The sequence below is a fragment of the Melospiza georgiana genome, chromosome Z (genome assembly GCF_028018845.1).
Source record: "Melospiza georgiana isolate bMelGeo1 chromosome Z, bMelGeo1.pri, whole genome shotgun sequence".
Classification (NCBI taxonomy): domain Eukaryota; kingdom Metazoa; phylum Chordata; class Aves; order Passeriformes; family Passerellidae; genus Melospiza; species Melospiza georgiana.
The window spans coordinates 82,915,069-82,935,274 of NC_080465.1; the positions used below are offsets into that span (position 1 = coordinate 82,915,069).

At 46.5% G+C, this 20,206-nt stretch overlaps 1 protein-coding gene across 7 annotated transcripts in view; it reads left to right on the forward strand.

The window, feature by feature from the left end:
• The window catches only part of ZNF532 (zinc finger protein 532), a 42,841-nt gene that overhangs the window by 3,369 nt on the left and 19,266 nt on the right, over nt 1-20,206 (forward strand). Inside the window, exons 1-4 of one of the 7 annotated variants that reach the window (XM_058044509.1) lie at nt 7,734-7,814; nt 8,286-8,433; nt 10,043-10,152; nt 15,861-18,220. In XM_058044509.1, coding sequence (XP_057900492.1) covers nt 15,881-18,220 — 2,340 coding nt within the window. In that variant the 5' untranslated portion in view covers nt 7,734-7,814; nt 8,286-8,433; nt 10,043-10,152; nt 15,861-15,880. Of the gene's footprint in view, nt 1-7,733; nt 7,815-8,285; nt 8,434-8,472; nt 8,561-8,846; nt 9,249-9,408; nt 9,611-10,042; nt 10,153-15,860; nt 18,221-20,206 lie in introns of those variants that run through there. The other 6 variants (XM_058044508.1, XM_058044512.1, XM_058044514.1 and 3 more) reach the window with 6 other exon arrangements.

A 20,206-nucleotide genomic window follows, 5' to 3' on the forward strand; every position in this document is an offset into this window, starting at 1 on the left:
TTGCCTTGCAGGACCGGGATTGGTCCAGAAATTTTTCAGGACTGCTTTGAGATATTCATAACATACCAAATCTGGTATTTTTTTTGGTCTGTAAGAAGCATAACAGTCTTTTAGGAAGCTACAGAGTCACTATAAAACACTAGTTTGCTGATTCTCAAAGCTTTGTAGGCTTTGTTTCATGCCTGCCTCAGGGATATGCAGAAAATTGCTGCAGATTCTGGTTGAGTGTTGCAGCTGCAAGAAAACACAATTTTGTAACACCCATTGGATTACTAACCCTTATTTTAGTGAAAATAGTGGGTTTATTTGAATCAGAAAATAGCTGTGCTTCATGACAAGCTGTTTACCCATGCTGGCAGGTGGAGAATGCAGCTGTTTGCACCTCACTGCATCCCAGCACATGAATCAGAGGTGGAACTCATTACCACTGCAGAGCCTCCCTGCTGGTTCCTCTCTTGCTGTCTGCACTGGGATAATCCAGGTTTTGACAAGAGTATAACATGCTTTCCTGTGGTGGGATACAGAGGAGCAAGCCACTTGCCAGCTGGAGTGAGTTTTACTTGGAATGAGGTGTTCTACCTTCCACTCCGGTGTTGCCTTGCCATCAGCATCTTTTTTTCCTTTAATGATCTGATGAGAGGAGCCACATGCCCAGCAGGCCCTTAGTACCCTGCATGTGCTGGGACACCTCTACACCTCCCATCATCCTGTACTATAAAACAATCCATGGGAACTCCTCATCTCTGCTGCTGGCAATCCAATAATCCCTTCTTTTCTTTATAAGCTCCGATAAACAAAAACTTTTTTTTCTTGTTGTTTTGTGGAAACTGTAAGTTTCCATGACTGGAAAAGCTCTGTCTGATATCATGCAACAATTCTTAACAGAATATGATAGTAAAGAAGGATTAAACCCAGGTTTGTTACTTAAAGGTTCCCAAGATAAATAACTGCCCTTTCTCAAGTAGTTTTGTTTACAGTTATTTTCCTTTTAGACTAATTAGTTAAGTATTTTCTTATTGCTATAGTCTTGATGCTAGACAATAGTTACAATACAGTCAACTTGTAGTTAATAACAGGGCTGTCTTGAGAGTGGTATTAATAATGTTTTTCCTTATATGAGTTATCCTGAGTCACTGGTGACAGCAGCCTCTCAAGCTGGCAGATGGTGTCTCTGTAAGAAAACATGTTTTCTTGCCTTGCCCATCAGTTCATTCCCAGACTGAGCAAAGAGAACTCGGTGGTAGTAGCATCTGTTGATGGAATAGTTCGTGTTAAACTCCATCTGCCTGCCAGCTCTAGGATGTTCAAACTGTGGTGTATATATAAGGTACAAAAGGTATTATTAGAATTCCGATGTATCACAAACTAAAGTGGGTTTAGTTATGTAGGATGGACATTTTTGGACAGTTCTAAGAAGTAATAAAAAAAAAATCTCATGAGTAGAGAGATGTTGCTCAGCAGTTGCTTTTTCAGCCTGCATTATTATTTGCAGCCATGCAGTGCAAGATGGAGATGTTTGACTGATCTGAAGCCAAGCCAGTTCTCGCATGGCAGCTGTGTGGGAGCCTAATTTCTGAAGCAGAGGTTTCAGAGGTGAAAGGACAAAGAGAAGAGATTCCTGGGGCTGGCAGGGAGGATGACCCCTCCCAGACAAGGTGAGCCTGTAATTTGGCCAGGCAGGTGCAGGCAGCCCCAGCAGTGTCACTAGTGACAGCAGCAGGTGCCTGGCTGTTGGCTGCTGGTGGCCCCTGCACTGTGTGGGAAGGCCACGCTCGAGCACAGCAGCTGGGGGAACCCCTGTGTGCCCCCACAGCTCGTGTCCCACAGGGACAGTTCTCGGGCACTGGGGCACACCGGGCTGGAGCTGCTGCAGTTGTTTGTTCACATGAAACACGTCAAGAGCCTGCCCACCTGTACTGCAGAGGGGAAAGCCATCTGGGACTGCTAATCCAGCTGATGGAACTAAGCATGGGCTGCTGCTGAGCAGTGAAACCCTTGGGGCTGGATGCTGCTCTGGTGGCTCTCCCCTCCTCTGTACCCAAGACTTTTATGGCAGCAGACAGGAAAGCTTGCAACATGGGAAGTAGTGTTGTTACACAAACGAAATGGAATTTGTATAATCCTGACTCATCTTCAGTAGGTGGGGATGAATCAGATGTCCTTTTTCCAGCAGGAGATGCCAAGGACCAGCATGGAAAGTATGAGTGCTTGAAAGACTCCCTGGCCATGCCGGCCACAAACCAGCAAGGCGCCTTGATTTTAACTTTGCTTTCATTGTAGGAAGATCATCCCGGGCAGCTTGAAATCAGGAACCACAGCCAGGCTGAGCTGCTGCTGCCACCCTCACCTGTGAGGGCAGGATTTCCTGAAGTAAACAGAGGAAAAGTGGCAGAAAAATCACTCTTGGGTTCGTCCTTCTTTTTTTATGTGCTTCCCGAGAAGGCTCTGGAAAGGCAGAAGTGCAAGCACAGCTGCTGCTGGTCCCAAGTGCCTGTGTGCCCGTCCCTGCAGAGGAGCAGCACCTCTTGTGTCACAGCACCATCCCCAGCGCCTCTCCCCAGCTGTGCAGGTGGCAGCCCCGAGGGAGCAGCAAGCTGCGTGACTGGGGATGGATTTCTCAAGCAGCTATGCACTGTCTCCCACTTCCTAAGGCCCTCCCAAAGCAAGGGTGCAGCTGTGCCTGTTGTGTCTGTTCTCCCAGACACAGAACCCACTTGGGTTCGGGAATACAGTGTCTTCTCTCGCTTCTCGGTCTCCTCTCCCAAGAAAGAAGTGCGTGGAGCACACAGATGATGTCTGGTCCTGCTCATGCCCATAAGTCATGGCAGCAGTTATCACACCTTGCAGGACAACATAGGTAAACTGCTGGCAGTTTCTGTCCTCTGCTTCCCTGCTTGAAGTGATATATTGGGTAGTTTGGTGGGATATATACTCAGCTATACTAAGATTTTCTGAGAAAATTGTATTAGATAACAGCTAGGACCAAACGTAAGTTTTACAGCAACACTTGCTCTCTTGTTATGGTTTGTGGGATCACTGCATGGGCATTACTCGTCTCCCACACCGGGTTCAGGTTCAGCGCTCTCCGTTTGCTGGGTAAGTGCATGGAACACACAGCACAGGAGCTGTTGATGGCACCATCTGCAAAAGCCTAATGGCTCATTCATTAAGCAGTGGGAACCGGCACCGCCACAGTTTAATCAGATATTGTATGATGAATAATTCAGAAATAATCCCCGATACTTGAATAAATATAAGGAGGAGGAAGGAAAAAGCCCCGTACATATGGCACGTATGGGAACAAAACAGGCATTCTTCAATGAGCCAGGCTGCTGAGCTCTGTGGTACTGATGTTAATCACGCAGGTGGCTAATTCCTGATGAGGAGCTGACTGAGGGGTTCTGGCCCAGCACTCGGAACATGTTCATAAGCGGAAAAGAGAACGGTGTCACGGAAAATCCAGAAAGCCATCAGCCTTGCACTCTGCACTGTGCCTGTGGTTGTGTTGTGTCTGGCCTGAGGCTGTGCTCTTTGTGCTGCTGGAAAGATGGCTGTGATCAGGTGTGCGCTGTCCCTCAGCAGCTCTCCCTGCACACCCCGAGTGCTGCTCTGGCCAAAGTGCTGGTGTGATGCACTGAGTGCTCAGGGAGCCTCAGGGTGCTAGATGCTGTATAAATGGAGTATACATCATTTATGGAGACATAAAGTATTGGGGTACATAGTTTTTCACCAGAGCCTGTAGTGACAGGGCAAGGGATTTAAATTTTTTAAGTTTTAAATTGACAGAGGGCAGGATTAGATTGGAAATAAGGAAGAAATTCTTCCCTGTCAGGGGAATGAGACACTGGCAGATTGCTCAGAGGAGCTGTAGCTGCCCTGCCTCTGGGAAGCAGTCAATTTTCTGCTGCTGCTCCTCTGGGAGTAGTCAATTTCTCCAAAAACGGTAGTCCTGTGCAGAAGAAATGCCTTCCCAGCTTTTGACAATCATCAATCATCATACAGGCTTTTCTATTTCATCTTTCCTATTTCATATCTAGAAATGCTTGGGCTGAAGGCACCCTTTTGCCAACAGATGTAACCCTGTGACAGTGCCTTCAGCTGTGTGCCTTGAACACCAGTGTCACTGCTTGGCAGCTTGGGGATGAGGCAGCAAGTGCTGTGGGCATATGGCCTGTGTACCAGGCTCCTCTATGTGCAGATTTGGAGCCAAGCCCTTTATTTCCCACTGGAATACACTGCATACTAAAGTTCATGTGTAGGTGAGTGTCTGAGGGGTGTTGTTCTGTTCTTGCCTGTTCAGAGGAGCTGGGAGCTCTCAGCATGGCACAGCACAGCGTTACCTCATACACGTGGAAAAACTGAGCTAATGACTGCAACTCCTCACAAACAGAACTGTTTCAATGATCCATGATCTTCACTAACCAACTCTGATTTCTTTGGATAACACTTAGTTTGCTCTGGTTAACAGCCGGAAAAAAAAGGTATAATTAAGCCCTGACAAATCCTCTTGGCTTTGTATTATATCTAAATCAGCATCTCTTTTACAGATGATTAAAAATGGGAGTCTCATGTTGTTCAAGACATGGCAGCATTTGGGCCTTTACAGTGTTTAACACCTTGAGAGTCATTAGGGTTTCTCACTCTTCATGCTCCTTGGGCATTGCAGATGTTCTCACTGTGGTTCAAGATTCTCTCCTTACAGGTGGATAGCATGAGCTGCCATCTTCCATGGACACATTCTTTACATCTGGGGGAAACTGCCTGTTGCAGAGATGTTCCTCAGCTCTGGGCAGTGTTTGTACATTTCTCCCGACCAAAGTCCTTATCTCCTATGAGATCACCTTCTTTTAATGAAACTCATAATTTTAAAAAGCAATCCTGGGCGTTTCAGTCCAAAATGTAATAGAAGATATATTTTAATAACCAGGAAAGGAAAAATTATTTTTCCCCCAAGAAAATACTTAGAGATTAGTGATAGGAACATCTGAAAAGGGGAAATTTAATTGTAAGCTGGTCTTTAAATATTGAATGTTTAAATATATGTGGTTGCGTTCCAAACAATGATAAAAAAAAAAAAGTAAGTTATTCTAAAACAAGAAATATAAACTTCTGCTCTGCTCTTGTTGATCACATGTTACAAGAAATTTTATGGTGAAAAAAGCAATGGAATTTACAAACACTACTAAGCATTTGCCAGAAGCTGTAAAGCTATTACTCTGAAAACAAATTTAGAATTGGAAATATGGAATCTGCATTTTACCCTTCTTGCTTTAAGTTAAGCATGTTTTGCTAGCTAGAAAGGAAATGTTCTCTTCTTTTTCTCCAAAAGTAGGAAGGACAAAACAGGCACTATTTATTCTGACATAAAAAAATCAAGTGTAAATTGACTTCAGTTTTTATTGTGTCAATCCACCTGCAAAATCCTCTCTGGTCCCAGCACATCTTTAAAGTACAGAAGCTCTGTTTGATGCAGTTAAAATTGATCCCTGTACAGAAGGCATGAAATGAATACACCGCTGTTCAGAGTTCTGAATTTCAAGAGCCTTAAAATCCTTAGAAGTTAAATAATTAAGAAGTTATTATTGCACTCAAGTTCAGCATTCACCATAGCAGCAGTGTTCTGGGTTGGCAGCACTCCTTGCTGACTGCTCTCAAGGAGCACTGGGGGCGTTTCTCCAGGAAAAGAAAAGGAGGGGCTCAAGGTGCCCAGAGAAGGAACAAGTGATGGGACTCTGGGAGCTCCCACCCCAGAGCTGGAGTGCAGCTGCCGGGATCCCCTGGTGATGGTTTCATCGGCTGGGATGGGCACTTGGAACCTGGCTGCTGCAAAGCCAAGGGACAACACAGGATGACTTAAACAAGGACAGTTTCTTCCACCACGGCTTCTAAGGATCATGTAGCAGAGTGTCTGGGGGAGTGAACAGGACTTCTGGTCTAAGACTTCAGGTCAACATGCCAAAAACTCCCAATGCAGAAGTGACTGCAGGGACACTCATGCTGCTGAACCTCTTTTTTTTTTGTGTGCTTGAATTAAAAAAACACTGGACAAGTGCTATCAGCCTGGTATGAGTTGTAAGATATACTTTAAATTCTCTTCATTTTATGTGTTTTAATTCAAATACTTAGGGTGACAGACTTTTTCTCCTATAGAGATGTCAAGGACACCTGGCTGGAAGGAAAGCAAGTAGATTTCCTTCCTGGCTGGAAGGAAAACAAGTAGATTTCCTTCCTGGCTAGAAGGAAAGCAAGTAGATTTCCTTCCTGGCTGGAAAGAAAACAAGTGTGAAAGGCAGCACACACAAGGACCTTTGTGCCATGTATGAACTGTGAAATTGGTTAACATTTCAGATATTAATACCAGAGTAGTAGTAGCAGCTGCCATCTTCTTTTATGCTATTATGCAAGCCAACCACAGAAATTCAATGGAAGTAAAGATAGTGTAGTTTTCACTTCTTTAAGCAAATCAGTTTACTGATGAATTGGGAAGAAATAGGGTGTTGTAATTATCACGGCCTAATTCTACAAGTAACTTGGAGGATGAGCCCAAGGCTTGTGCAAGCTGAACTGCATGACCCTTCTTGAACATTAAAACTAGTGCACAAATCCACTGTCATATAATCCTAAAATCGATTTATTATATTAGCATTAAAGTCAGTAGAACCTATGTTCTGCTGCTGTTTTGGCTAATTGGAATAAGTTAGAATTTTTATGTGGAGGCAGGATTGGAGCAGCCAGGGAATGGCGATGGGTAATTTCCTGCCCTACCGATACCTGCGGGCACAGCTACTGGGGCAGCTTCCCAGAAGGAGCTGTGCTTGTGCAAAACGCCTTTGGGACTCTGCTGCCTTACTAACAGGCTCGTAAGAGACTCTAAGACACCAGACGCTAATGCGCTAATACACGTTATTTTATCTAGAATATTTCGTATACTGTCTGCCCATAGCGTTAACTTGAGACGGGTGTTATGTATTTAAAGCCATGAGTATGCTTCAATAAAGCGATTCGCGTGCAAAGCATTACATTCTGAAAATGGTGCTGCACGGCGGTACCGGAGAGGGCGGGATCTCGCCCTGCCGTTGCTAGCAATGGCGATGCCGCCGGGATGCTGCGCAGCCAACAAAGGCGGCCGGTCGGAGGCAGAGCACGGGCCGCAGGCGCTGCGCAGGCGGGCCCCAGAGTGCCCGGCTAACAAGGTGTGGAAGGAAAGGCAGCATCGCTCCGGGACACGGTTCCCGGCCGCGCCCCGGGCCCTGGGGGGTGACCCCGGCCGGGCCCGGGCACAGCGGTCGCAGCGCCGGCGGAGGGGCTGAGCCGCCAGAGCTGGCAGCGTGTGGCTCCTCCCGTCCTTTGTTGGCCTGCAAGCGGAGCGGCGGCCGCGGGCTCTTCCCCCGGCTGCCCTTCGAGGCCTGAGGCGCCGGGGCACGGGGAGAGCCCGGCGGGCCCCGGGGAGCGTCTCCCACGGCACCCGGGCGGCGCCGGCTGCGGCGCGGAGGAGATCGGCCCCGGCGGCCGGCGCGGCTCTGCCCGCCGGCAGCGCTCGGAAACCCCCCCCGAGCTGTGCGGGCTGCGGGAGGCCGCGACCCGGCCCCGGCCCCGCGGCGCTCGGCGGCCCCGCAGCCTCCCCGCCCCCGGCACTCTCCAGGGAGCCGTTCCACACGGAATCACACGGGAGCGTCTCCCCATCTGTGCCGCCGAGCACCCCCACCCCCACCGCCCAGCCCCGCAGCCTCCTGCCATTATGTTCCTCCGACGCGGGGCCGGGCCGCACCGCGGGCCGTAGCCCTGCCCGAGCCCGCCGGCTCCGGCCGCAGCAGGTGTGTCGCATGGGGACCGGAGGTTGCATGCTATGGGGTCGCTTCCTCCCGGCCCGGCGGCGGCCGGAGGCCCGCGGGCACCCGTGCAGGGACTGCCCGGGCCGGCGGCTCCGGGCCGGCCGGGCGGGGGCGGATCGTTCTCCTCGCTGCCGAAGGGGCCACGGCCTCTCCTCCCCGGCCGTCCCCAGGGTTCGCAAGGCCCGCTCGGACAGGGCCGGTTCGGGCCGGGAGCGCGCAGACCCGCGGGGAGGTGCCCGGGGCCGCGGCAGCCCGGAGGAGGGAGCGGCCCCCCGGACCGAGGGGCGAGGGAGGGCCGGCCGCGGTTGCGGCCGCAGCAGCCTGTGCAGGGAAGACGGGCCGAGGCAGCGGAAGAACATGGTGGTTCTCCCCAGAACGGGGTGGGGATGAGGGATGCGAAGAAGGTGTCTCCGCAGGGAGGGGTGCAGGGTTGTGCCCGAGACCTCTGTTCAGTTGCAGGTGCAGCCAGGGGCAGAGGGGCTTTGTCGGGGTCGCCCACCCAGCCGGAGGGAGCCCTGCACAGCAGCATCTCCCGCAGCCTCCGAGAGGAGGGGGTTTCAGCGCGTAGGCGGAGGTGGTTACTGGTGTTCCCAGAGCAAGGGTGAGTAGCCAAGAGGAGCGGGGTGGCTGCTGTCTCGGTCTGGGTGCCTGTCAGCCATGCAGGAGGAAGGCCCTTGCGTGGCCGAGGTGAAGGGGAGCGGGCAGCAGCAGAGCGGCCACGGGCACAGGTGGGTGCGGACCCCCGGAGCGGCGTGGGCACCGCAAGGGGCTGAGACCCTGGGCAGGCATCGGCTGCGAGGCGCAGGGCCGGGCAGGCGGCCGGTCCGCACGGTCTCTGCGGGGTGGGAGCTGCGCAGAGCCTGACCGGGCCTCCCCAGCCGGCGGGTGCAAGCCGGGGGGGCTGCCCAGCCGTGGGGCTGCAGCTCGCTGCTTCTCAAGGCCTCCAGCATAGTCGAATAGCAAAAGAAAAAAAAAAAAAATCAGTGTAGCAGCCAAGTCGGTGCTGCGAGGAGGGGGTAAAGGAACTATTTTGTAGGCATCTTGCTACTGCGGAAATGGCTTTCTTGAGGGGAGGCAGGCGCATTTGTGGGTACTCTATAGTAATGCTGCTCAGAGCACAGAAGATGCCACTCGGGCGGCCCCAGATGGAACGAGGAGTGGGGAGGGCAGATGGGAGAAGCCCTTGATGGGGCACCCCATGGCCGTGGGCATGAGGGGGCAGATGTGACGCGTGCGAGCAGCCACCCCTCATCTGGGGGAGCAGAGGGGCAGCAGCCCGGGTTAGCAGCCTGTCTCCCAGGGCTGTGGCCGAGCCTGCCTGGTGCTGCAAGAGAGATCCTGTGAGGATTTTTATTGCGGTCTCTTTGTTAGCTACAGCCAGGCACGCACACACAGCTCTCAGCCAGGTTGTGGGAGGTAAGTGGGGGAGGCGAGCGAGGGAGCGTGTGGGGGGCTCTGGGGAGCAGGGGCCGCGTGGGCCGGGCAGGAGGGGAGCCGGGGCACAGGGCTGTGCCGGCCCCACGCCACACAAAAACCAGCCCCTGCGATTTTCAGGGTCTTGTTGGCAACTCAGCGAGGGTTGCCATAGCTTTTTATGTAGGGTGACCAGAACCGGCTGGAACTGGTTTGAGGCAGATCAGCTCCTGAACACAATGCAGTCACTGAGCTACTACACTGGGATAGCTTCCTCCCTTCATGGCAGCCAAAAGCAGAGGAGCTTGCAGAAAGATACCATCCCAAAACAGTATGTGAATGCACACTTTAGACACACAGCACTGGTATGTGGCTAATGTAGTCATAAAGGGTTCTGTATGTAAATGTACATATTTGCAGTAACTGAGATTACTTTGGCTTTTCGTGCCTTTTTATGCTTAAGGAATGGGCAAGAGCTGAGATTTATGACCCTTACTAAAATATTTTTGCTTTGCAAGGGTGGGACACTGGCAATACAGTCTATTTTAAAACTAAACTAAATAAAATGGATTTAATTATTTGTAATTGTAGATATGCTTGTGACTGAGGATGCTTTGCATGCTGTTTTATTTACAGGGTGCTGTCTTGTGGTTTGCTTCCTTAGGAAACATTAATGGGGGGGGGGGTTCTGTGCCTTTCTCTAAGACCAGAAGGAAACAATATTGTTGTAGAATTGTGCATAAAAGCATTGAAAAGATGCTGTAAGGCATAATCATTTTCCTTTTTTTTTCTTGTAGGCCTATTGATTGGGGCTGCCTTTAACCCTTTGGTGTTTGCAGAGGTAATGCGGCTGTGGCAGTAACTGAGCACTGGCTAAAAAAATCCCTCAAAGGTCAAGGTTCACAAGGTGAGACGTGGTGTTTTGGGCTGAATAGAACAATAGATTGGAGTTACATCCTGATTGCACACTTGGCACATTAGGAAGGAAACAATTGTTTAAGTGTTAATGAAGAAATGCTATTAAGATCCTCCAGTTTTAAAAGGATTAAAGCTATTATTTGTAAAGAGTTACTGATATCTTGGTTAAATACAGTATTTTCATTGACGATAAACTTTTTTTTCCCAGTGTAGTGTGATACGAATAGGCCTCTGAATGACAATCATGAATTGCCGAGCAGTTGTGGCAGGGAGCTGTTCTGTGCTGTATTAAGAGAGTCACACATGCAGGATTTGCTGTCTGATTATTTACACGTTGTTGTTTGACCACATCTCAGTGACCCAATACTTGATTTTTAATTAAGGTCTTCAGTGTTAAACACGTACTTAATATCGCCTACAGAGAAAAAACCTGTGCAAAAGAAATTGTATGGATGGCTTTTCTTAAACTGTTGTAAGCTGGGGAGGATTTTGCAGCAGCCAAGTGGAAGGATGTATTTTGGGGGCTGGATGGAGCTCCAGTGGTGTGAATTATAATATTGTGCATAGGAAACTGGATGGGCAGTGCAGCAACTGCAGAGGGGTGACTGCATTCAACTTAAAGCAGTGGATAATGGACAGAATTTTTAGGTTTTCTTTCTCAACTAGAAAATACAAAATGTGTGCTTAGATTTGAACTGATGTTTTTATCTTCTAGTGAAATCTGAAGGAGTCAGAGAGAGGGAGAGGGGCAGAGAGAAGGAAGCAGTAATGAATCCAGCAAAGGGAAGAACAAAGGCTGTTAGAGCTTGCACAGTGGATCACTAAACATTTTGCCTGGGGGATTCTTTTGCTGGAACTGTTATTTCCTATAACAGGAAATCAGCAACTCTAGAATCCTAACCAGTGTGATTTTTTAAAAATCTTCCCAGTCCTGGCTGTGTTAGCTGGTTTGGTAACCTACAATCAAGATAATATGGAGGCAGAACATTGGAAATACTCTGTTGTGGTGTGAAATGAGGGTCGTTTCCTCTGTGCTCAGCAGAATAGACAGCCCTAAACGCCTTGAGAGGTTGTGGATACTGGGTAAGTTGAGTGCTGGCTGCTGAGGCAGGGTGACAATACAAGGGAACCTTTTTGTTTCTGACTGCAGTAGATTACGTAAGGCACTGAGCTATTAATCATAGAAAAGTGAAAATAGCATACTGCCATTTGGCCTGAAATTCTGTGTTTGTAAGCTTTACTGCAGCTGTGATAAGCTGTTTTTCAGGTTTGATAGAGCAGTGAATAGCTCGTGGCAGAGCAAAGTGCCTGACAGATCACTGTGCTGATTTCTGCTCCTGTTCTTCAGCATCAGGATGCAGAGGGTCTATATTTGACTAGAGACGTCTGTGGCAGAATGATGCTGCAAACAGGAGTTCTTGTTGTATGCTAGGAATAGGATCTCTTCCTGATGAGGATGCATGTTCTTTTCCAAGTGTCAGCTAAAATTCATATATTACACAAGAGCATTTTTTGGGATTTTTTTTCCTTCTGCCAGAATAGTAGGCAGCTTTAAAATTTTAAGTTCTCGGATTGCGATAGAATTCCTTGAATCCTTTTTGTTTGGGTTTTTGAATGCTATCTGTATTATGAAATTTTGTTTTTAGCAAAGGAGATTTTGAATTTGCAGGGATTTCTGATGGCTGTAAGATGAGAAAACTGAATAGATGGAGTCTGCAGTGTTCTTGGTGAGTTGTCTTTTTTCAGTCTAGTAATATCTGTAAAGGCTCTTCCTCAGGAGATTTGGATTGTGCACGCAGGCCAGCTTTCCAGCAGCAAATGCTAATGCTGGAGGGCTGCTCTTCTGTATCAGCACCCAGGATCTCGTTTTGCATTGGTCTCAGTTATTTGATCTTCAGAATGAGGGTAAGGATTTATCACATTCCAAGTCCCTTTGGAATGAATTGACTAACTGTTGTTTCCCTAGCCATATGCCTGTGTGTTAAAATACAAATATGCAGCAGAGTACCAGGAATATATGTTCAGGAAAACCCAAAGTTGACCCTCATGTTCTCGGGCCTGCTTGTTGCCCTGCTGGGCCCTGCCTGGCTGGGAGAGCTCCCTGAGGGGCTGCACTGCTCGTGCTGTGCTTTGGCCACAATTGTCATCCACTGCAGAAAAAGTACCTTACGGGATAGAGGTGGGAAGCTTGTGCCAATTAGAGTGTAATTCCAGTCTGCGTTCGTTTGGGAATCTCAACATTCTCTTCATTGTTGTTGTGCATCTGAATTATTCACGTGGTACTGCCCCAGCCTATTTTTCATATAGAAGTACAAAATTAAGCTATGATTTAAATTAATTTCTAGGTAGACTAGGAAAAGAGTGGTATGTAGATTTCCCTGCTTTTCAGGAATTCATCTATGTTTTAGGAGGGATTTGGGAAGTAGGTAGACCCAAACCGTGGCTTGAATCTCTTGATAAATACAGGTGGTTTTCATGTGGCCAGCTGTAGCTGGGGATGGCCTGTTCAGCCCCATGTTGTGCATAAGGAGATTCCTAGCTCACGTGTTGAAACATCCCTGTTCTTTTTGCCAGCCAAAGGCTAATTGTCCTGAGCTTTGAACCAGTTGTGTGTGGTTCTCTTCAAACTGTGCCAGCAGTAGTTCAGACTCCAGAAGATTCCCCTCCTCTTTCCCATCTTGTTTTCCAATACCCAAAGAGAACCTGAAATACCCAGTTCAAAAATTGATGTGTTGGACTACAGGATGAGGAGTCATAAACTACAAGTAACACTATTTTGGCTGTCAGAATGGTGGATTAAATCTTGTACTCATTGAGTCTTGAACATGGAAGCAAATTGGATTTTCCCCTTTTTTGATATGGTGTATAATATATAAAAAGTAGGTTCTTTGGATAAATTTTAACTGTAGAACACCCCATACTTCACAAAGATGTTTACATTAGGGCTGGCATGACCTTACTGATGCTGTGGATGCTAAATAGATGCTAAATAAGACTGTTATCCAAAGAAATCGAAAATTCCTAGGGTAAGAATTACTTTGCATATGACAAAAGGAATTTCTGTGATTCGTGGAACTGGGTGTTTGTCTGGATTTTGCAACAGTAGCAGGCCATGGGCCCTTTGATAGTGAAAAGGAACCTGTTCATTATGTATATAAGCATGAGAGCCATTGCTAACTGTGGTTGAAGTGGGCTCTTGCACATCCCACTTGCCTGCTGAGTGTGTCAGACCAGGCCAGGCTGTGATTGGAGATGTGGTTCCCATTTCCTGAAGAAGGTTTTGTGGTTAGATTAGCGTATGGCTTTGTCTGTCTGTACAAGGCTTGGCTTTCAGAGCAAGTGACTGGAAGTGTAAGTCAGTCATAATTACTAATAACCAATGAACTACTCATCATGTGTGTATTAAGATGAAATTTGTCTAATGTTAGGATACATGTTACTGTAATTCTGATTGAATCCCTTATGCCTTCTCTACCTGATGAAATTTCTTGTCACAACAACACAGAAACCAAAACCCAAAAAAGTATGGTTTTGTGCTGGTTAGGCTGGTATTGCTCCCTGTGTAGGCATTTTGTTCCAGAATGAGCTTGATGTTACTTAGGCATCATTACTCTTGTTTGGAGGTGGAGTAATTATTCCCGGTTACTGGAATTTTGCTCTGGAATAGTGTGTCTGCCTGGGAATCAGTAGAAGTAACAGACTAATTCCTCTATGTGGCTATAACAGAACCAAGACGCTGCCATGTGCCAGACCCTGAAAAGAGGTTTCTCAGTGTTCTCACAGTGTTCTCATTTCACAAAACTGGAAAGAATCCTGGTGTTTTTGGAAGAACATGCAAAAGACAACATCTCCATCCTACAGTGTGCACAGTTCTCAAATGTATGTAGTACAAAGAGCTGTAAAAACAAGAGTTTAGGGCAGGTAAAGGAATGAAGTCACAAGAATGTGAATGCCATAGGTAGAGGAAGATTAAATTTGGTGGTTTTCCTTTTTCCTTTGATAACAAATAGATTTGCTGCTGAGGGAACTGAAGTTGAGCATTTGTCTGAACAAAAGCAAGGAGTTAGATATTTAGATGGGATTTGAAGGCAAAGGGTAGGAATTCAGTAAGGCAGAAAAGATGGTCTGGTCCAATTAAAGCAATTGTTTAAAGTTGTTAGACTTGTGGTTTAGCTATTTGGAAGGTCTGGGCGAATAGAAAGGTGAGTGTCAAGAAGGGAGAGTTGGTTGGTTCTTCAAAGATTAAGGATTAAATAAAAGAGTAAAAATTGAGAATGTAAGAAGTATTTACAGGCATCATGTTAGGCCAGAGAAGGAATAGACTCACAGCTGGTCTGGCAGCAAAGGTGTCCCTTAGTTTTGATTTTGGATAAAAGGCAGAGTTTTATCCTTAAAGGAAAGAGTTACTAAAAGGTTTGTGGAGGGAAAAAAAAGAGAGGGGAGGAATATGGCCACAGAGTCCTGGCAGTTGTGGTGGAAACATAGTTTATATACTGAATCTTAAGATGAGTGTCCTAGAATAGTGAGGAGGAGATAGTAAAATGGCCTAGTTAGATCTTTTCTTCCTTATGTATCACAACTGACCATGTTTGTCTCCCTTTTTGTTCAACTTTGATTGCTTGAAAAGTTAGAAGAATGAGAGAAGTTCTTGATAAGGGCAGCCGTAGTTCTCAGTAAAGGACAGCTCTGTCTCCTCTGCTGGGCAGTTGTGATCTTAAACATACTTGGAGGAAGAGGAATTAAGTGTGTAAGCAGGTCTTCATTCATTGTTATGGGCAAATGTTAATTAAACTCCAGGATATATAACTGGAAGAAGTTTCAGACTAGGGAGACTATCTAGCTCTTTTTGAATGGATGCAACAACTGTTAAAAGACACCTATGGACAGATGTACAACCAGAATGCAACTAATTAGTATCCCAGATTACGAGAAACTGTGTCAAAGCTTTCTGTCAGTTTACATGGATTTTATATGCTTTGGTGTCTGCAGTCTTTTCCATTTAATCCTCAGAGAAACTTGTTTTGTGATTTTGATTCTATGTGTGCATCTGTTTATTTATTAAGAACTTCATAGGTTAGACAAATGGCCCAAAACCATTAAGTGAACTGTGTAAACAAATTTCCAAACTCTTCTATATTTATTTGAAGCTGTTTCATGAAATGTCTGTATCTATTCCAGTATCCTTTAAAAATCTTCCTCAGTTGCCTTCTCATAATCCACAAGGACTTCCAGGTAGCCAGTGTTGATGAATACCTAAGTCTTACAGATGTTTATTACTTTATACTTCATTATTTTCAGGAAGACTCCTCAGATTAATAGTGCAGCTGTTAAGGAAAGTCAAGACTTCAGAGGAATTACAAATGTCTCATGTTATTTTTATGCATGTCCAGGTATTTTGCAGTCTGGGTGAGTGAGGATAGGAGTGGGTGTAGGAGAGGGAACAGGAAGAAAGTCACTGCAATTTGGGCCCAGAATAAAATTGCCAGGTTACTGTCTGTGGAGTTTATAAATTACTATAGTTCTTGGTGTAATAATTCTACTGTATGCTTGGTCACTGTTCTGTAATGTATAATCTCTGAAAACATTACTTCAGAAGTGAAATAGCATTTCTTTGCATGGCAGATGTGAACAAGCACTTGTTTTCTGTAAGACTGGGCTACTAGAGCTTAAAGTGATGACTTTCTGCTTATTTTACAGATTTGTTTACAATCAAATACATGGCCATGGGGGATATGAAGACCCCAGATTTTGATGACCTTCTTGCAGCCTTTGACATACCAGACATGGTAGATCCCAAAGCAGCTATTGAATCTGGACATGATGACCACGAAAGCCACATAAAACAAAATGCTCATGCAGATGAAGACTCCCACATCCCATCATCATCTGATGTTGGGGTGAGCGTCATTGTGAAAAATGTGCGTACTATTGATTCTTCCGAAGGTCTGGATAAGGATGGCCACCATTCCACAGGCAATAGCTTGCACAATGGCTTTCTGACATCGGCAGCTCTTGAGAGTTACAGTAAAGATGAAGGGAAATCACTTAAAGATGATGGGTCAGCTTCTGAGACTACACTGAAGGATTCAGCTTTCAACCAGTTCAGCCCAATATCAAGTGCGGAAGAATTTGATGATGATGAGAGAATTGAGGTGGATGACCCCCCAGATAAAGAGGAGATACGTGCAAATTTTAGAGCAAATGTCTTGGCAGGATCTCTATCGCAGCAGGAATATGACAAACTAAAGGCACTTGGAGGGGAGAACTTAATTAAATCTGGAATCACAGTTTCAAGTAGTATAGATAAAAATAAAACTGGTAAACGAGAGACAGAGACAAGCTCCATGAATTTAGGTGTCTATGAGCCTTTTAAAACTCGAAAAACAGAGGACAAGTTACTAAAAGACAATTCTGAGAAGCTTCTTGAAAACAGGGTACTTGATGGAAAACTGAGTGCTGAAAAATGTGACACAAATCTTGCCAGCATTTCCCAATCCAAAGCAAAGTCATCAGCAAAGCTTTCATCCTGCATTGCTGCAATCGCAGCACTGAGTGCTAAAAAGGCAGCTACAGATAGCAGTAAAGATTTACAGTCTAATTCAGGAGAGTCTTCTCCATTACCAAAAGACATGAGTGAAAGTCCCCGGGCTATTGAAAAGTCTCCTGAGTCTCAGAGTTTCATTGATGGTGCTAAGAAACCGTCTGTCAAACCGCCTGATAGTCCCAGAAGTGTCTCCAGTGAGAACAGCAGCAAAGGGTCTCCGTCTTCTCCCGCAGGGTCAACACCAGCAATTCCTAAGGTTCGCATAAAAACCATCAAGACTTCTTCTGGGGAGATCAAGAGAACTGTTACTAGAGTGTTACCAGAAGTTGATTTGGACTCTGGTAAAAAGCCAGAGCAGAGTGCTTCCATGGTAACCTCCATGACATCTCTCCTGTCCTCACCAACTTCCACTGCTGTTCTCTCCTCTCCTCCCAGAGCTCCTCTGCAGTCCTCAGTTGTCACCAATGCAGTTGGATCTGCAGAACTTGCCCCCAAGCAGGTCACTATCAAACCCGTGGCTACTGCCTTCCTGCCCGTTTCAGCAGTGAAAACTGCAGGTTCCCAAGTGATCAATCTGAAGCTGGCTAACAACACCACAGTGAAAGCCACTGTCATCTCTGCTGCGTCCGTGCAGAGCGCCAGCAGCGCCATTATCAAAGCTGCCAACGCCATCCAGCAGCAGACGGTCATGGTGCCAGCATCGAGCCTCGCCAGTGCCAAACTCGTGCCAAAGACAGTCCATCTTGCCAACCTTAACCTTTTGCCTCAGGGTGCCCAAACCACCTCTGAACTGCGCCAAGTGCTAACAAAACCCCAGCAGCAAATCAAGCAGGCAATAATTTCTGCAGCCGCCTCCCAGCCTTCGAAAAAAGTGTCTCGAGTGCAGGTGGTGTCATCTCTGCAGAGCTCTGTAGTGGAAGCATTCAATAAGGTGCTGAGCAGCGTCAATCCCGTACCCGTTTACGTCCCAAACCTCAGCCCCCCTGCCAATGCCGGAATCACGCTACCCACACGAGGGTACAAGTGCTTGGAGTGCGGCGACTCGTTCGCTCTCGAGAAGAGCCTGACCCAGCATTACGACAGGAGGAGCGTGCGAATTGAAGTGACTTGTAATCATTGTACAAAGAATTTAGTTTTCTACAATAAATGTAGTCTCCTGTCCCATGCTCGTGGGCACAAGGAGAAAGGCGTCGTGATGCAGTGTTCCCACCTGATCCTAAAACCAGTCCCAGCAGATCAAATGATAGCATCTCCTTCCAGCAATACTGCTGCTGCCGTGCTCCAGAGCGCAGGGGGAGCTGGCACGCACTCCCTAACAAAGATCCAGACTGGCTTAACTGGGACAGTGATCTCGGCCCCTGCGAGCTCTCCTGTCATTCCAGCTATGCCCCTAGACGAAGATCCATCAAAACTCTGTAGACATAGTCTAAAGTGTTTGGAGTGCAATGAAGTTTTCCAAGATGAGACATCTCTTGCAACTCATTTCCAGCAGGCCGCAGACACAAGTGGACAAGTAGAGTATCCTATGTTTACATTCCAATGTTTCATCTATAAGCCTAGGAGACTTTGGATATGTTTTTACTTTCATTTAGCTGTTATTATCTGAACCTCTGTGATTAAAATGATAAATGAAAACCATAGAAAGTCTTGCAAGCACTTACATAGTGAATGTCAACACTTTTTAAATAAGACTTAGAATCTTTATAGGCCCTGAAGTCTGAAATTGACACTTATATTTTTGCTAAAATTTAGCATTAGCTTTCTTACAGCTGAACATGATAATGCAGAAAATAATCGTGGGTATTACTAATCATATGTTAATGCTTCTTTCTGTGCTTTGGAATTTGACTAGCCAGTGGAATCCACTTAATTGGCACCCTCATTAACAGCCCATCTATTCAACCTGAATGATAGCTTTAAGTGATTCATTCTAGATTGGTCTTCAGGTTTTAGAGTTCACCAAGTGCCCTAAGTGAGAGAGGCATTCCCCTCACATGCAGGGAGGGACTCGGGCAGTGACAAATGGCACACTGACTACTGGCAGGAATGCTGCTGTTTGCCTCAGCTCTTCCTCACAAAGTGCAAAGTGCTGTTCTCACTTGCACGTCTTCCTTTCTGTGTGACCATTGGTTTAGTTGGTTCCATTTCTTTTCCTCTTACAATTGCTACTGAGTTCAACATAAAAACCATTTGAAAATTATTTACTAATGTATGTGGCCTGACCTGAAAGAAATACGTCATTCAATAAAACGTAATATTAATCAGTGTGCGATGTATTTTATAATCCTGGCAGAGTGAAGGTGGTCAATTAAATGATACGGTTGGATCTCTGTTGGGGTGTGCCAATTAAAAGGGATTCTGGTGTGGTTCAAAGCATCCAGGTGAGCTTGGTGCTCCAGCTTCTTGCTGCGGGGGAAGCTGAAAACCTGCAAGCATGCTCGAGACAGGAATGCCCCAGGAGTCTTTCTGGGAATCACACAAAGTGGGCAGGCTAATTAAGTCCTGCAGTTAGGAAAAAAATGCACTAGTCCTAGGAGCACAGGCAGGTTCCTGTCAGGATCTATTCACTGCATGTAGGACCTGTTCTGTACCATGAAGCAGCTCCACTGCACCTACCACTACAGGTAGTAATGTAAAGAGATATGCACGTGGAAATAGCCTCGATTATGTGGCTCTGCCTTAGCTCCTCCCTTTGATTGGCTGGCAGGGTTAGACTGAAGTTACCTGGATTCCAGGTGGAATGCCATGCAAGTGAATTTCTGTTTGTAAGATACTACAAGTGTGCAGAGCTCAGGGAGTTTCCTTCAGCAGAACATGTCCGTGCACAGATGTTGCTGCAGTTCTGAACAGGATCTAATGGCTGACCATTACATTCTGCACCAGCTCGGGCTGCTTAATACTTAAGCTGTTTGGCTAACTGATTTGCTGATGCTTATTGGTTGTAGATAGATTCTTTTTTTCCCCATAATAGGCCCATTAGGTAACATGCCATCTAAGGTCCAGTAGACCTTGCAAAAACCTGGTGGTTTTGGTACTGGAAAAGCAAGCAGGAAAGAAAGTGACAAGACAAAGCAGTTGAATGAGGGACAGAGAATTGGTTGGGAGGATGAGGCTAAAATAGAAATTGAAAGAGAACAAAGATCAAGTGATGTTCTCACTTTCAGGGTGTGAGGATTTTTGTCTTTGTGGCCAAGTAAACAAAACCTTTTGCCCTTCCCTTTCTCCCTCTGTCTGGTGCTTTTGCCCTGTTGCTGCTGAGTTGCTCTCCCTACATGTCCTTTAGATACTGTTTATCCTGGCAATTTACTAAAGGAAAGCCATTGTGATGTTGACAGAATGTGAAAATGCAGCTGCAGGGAGGTGGAGAGAGAAGTGCGGGTTCCCAGGTACTGCTGTTGAAGGAGGGAAGGCCCTGGAGCTGCAGGAGCAGCTGGCATTGCCTGCTGCCTGTCTGCGTGTTTGTGTCTCCTCATGGAAACCTGCTCTGCTGAGCTGCAGG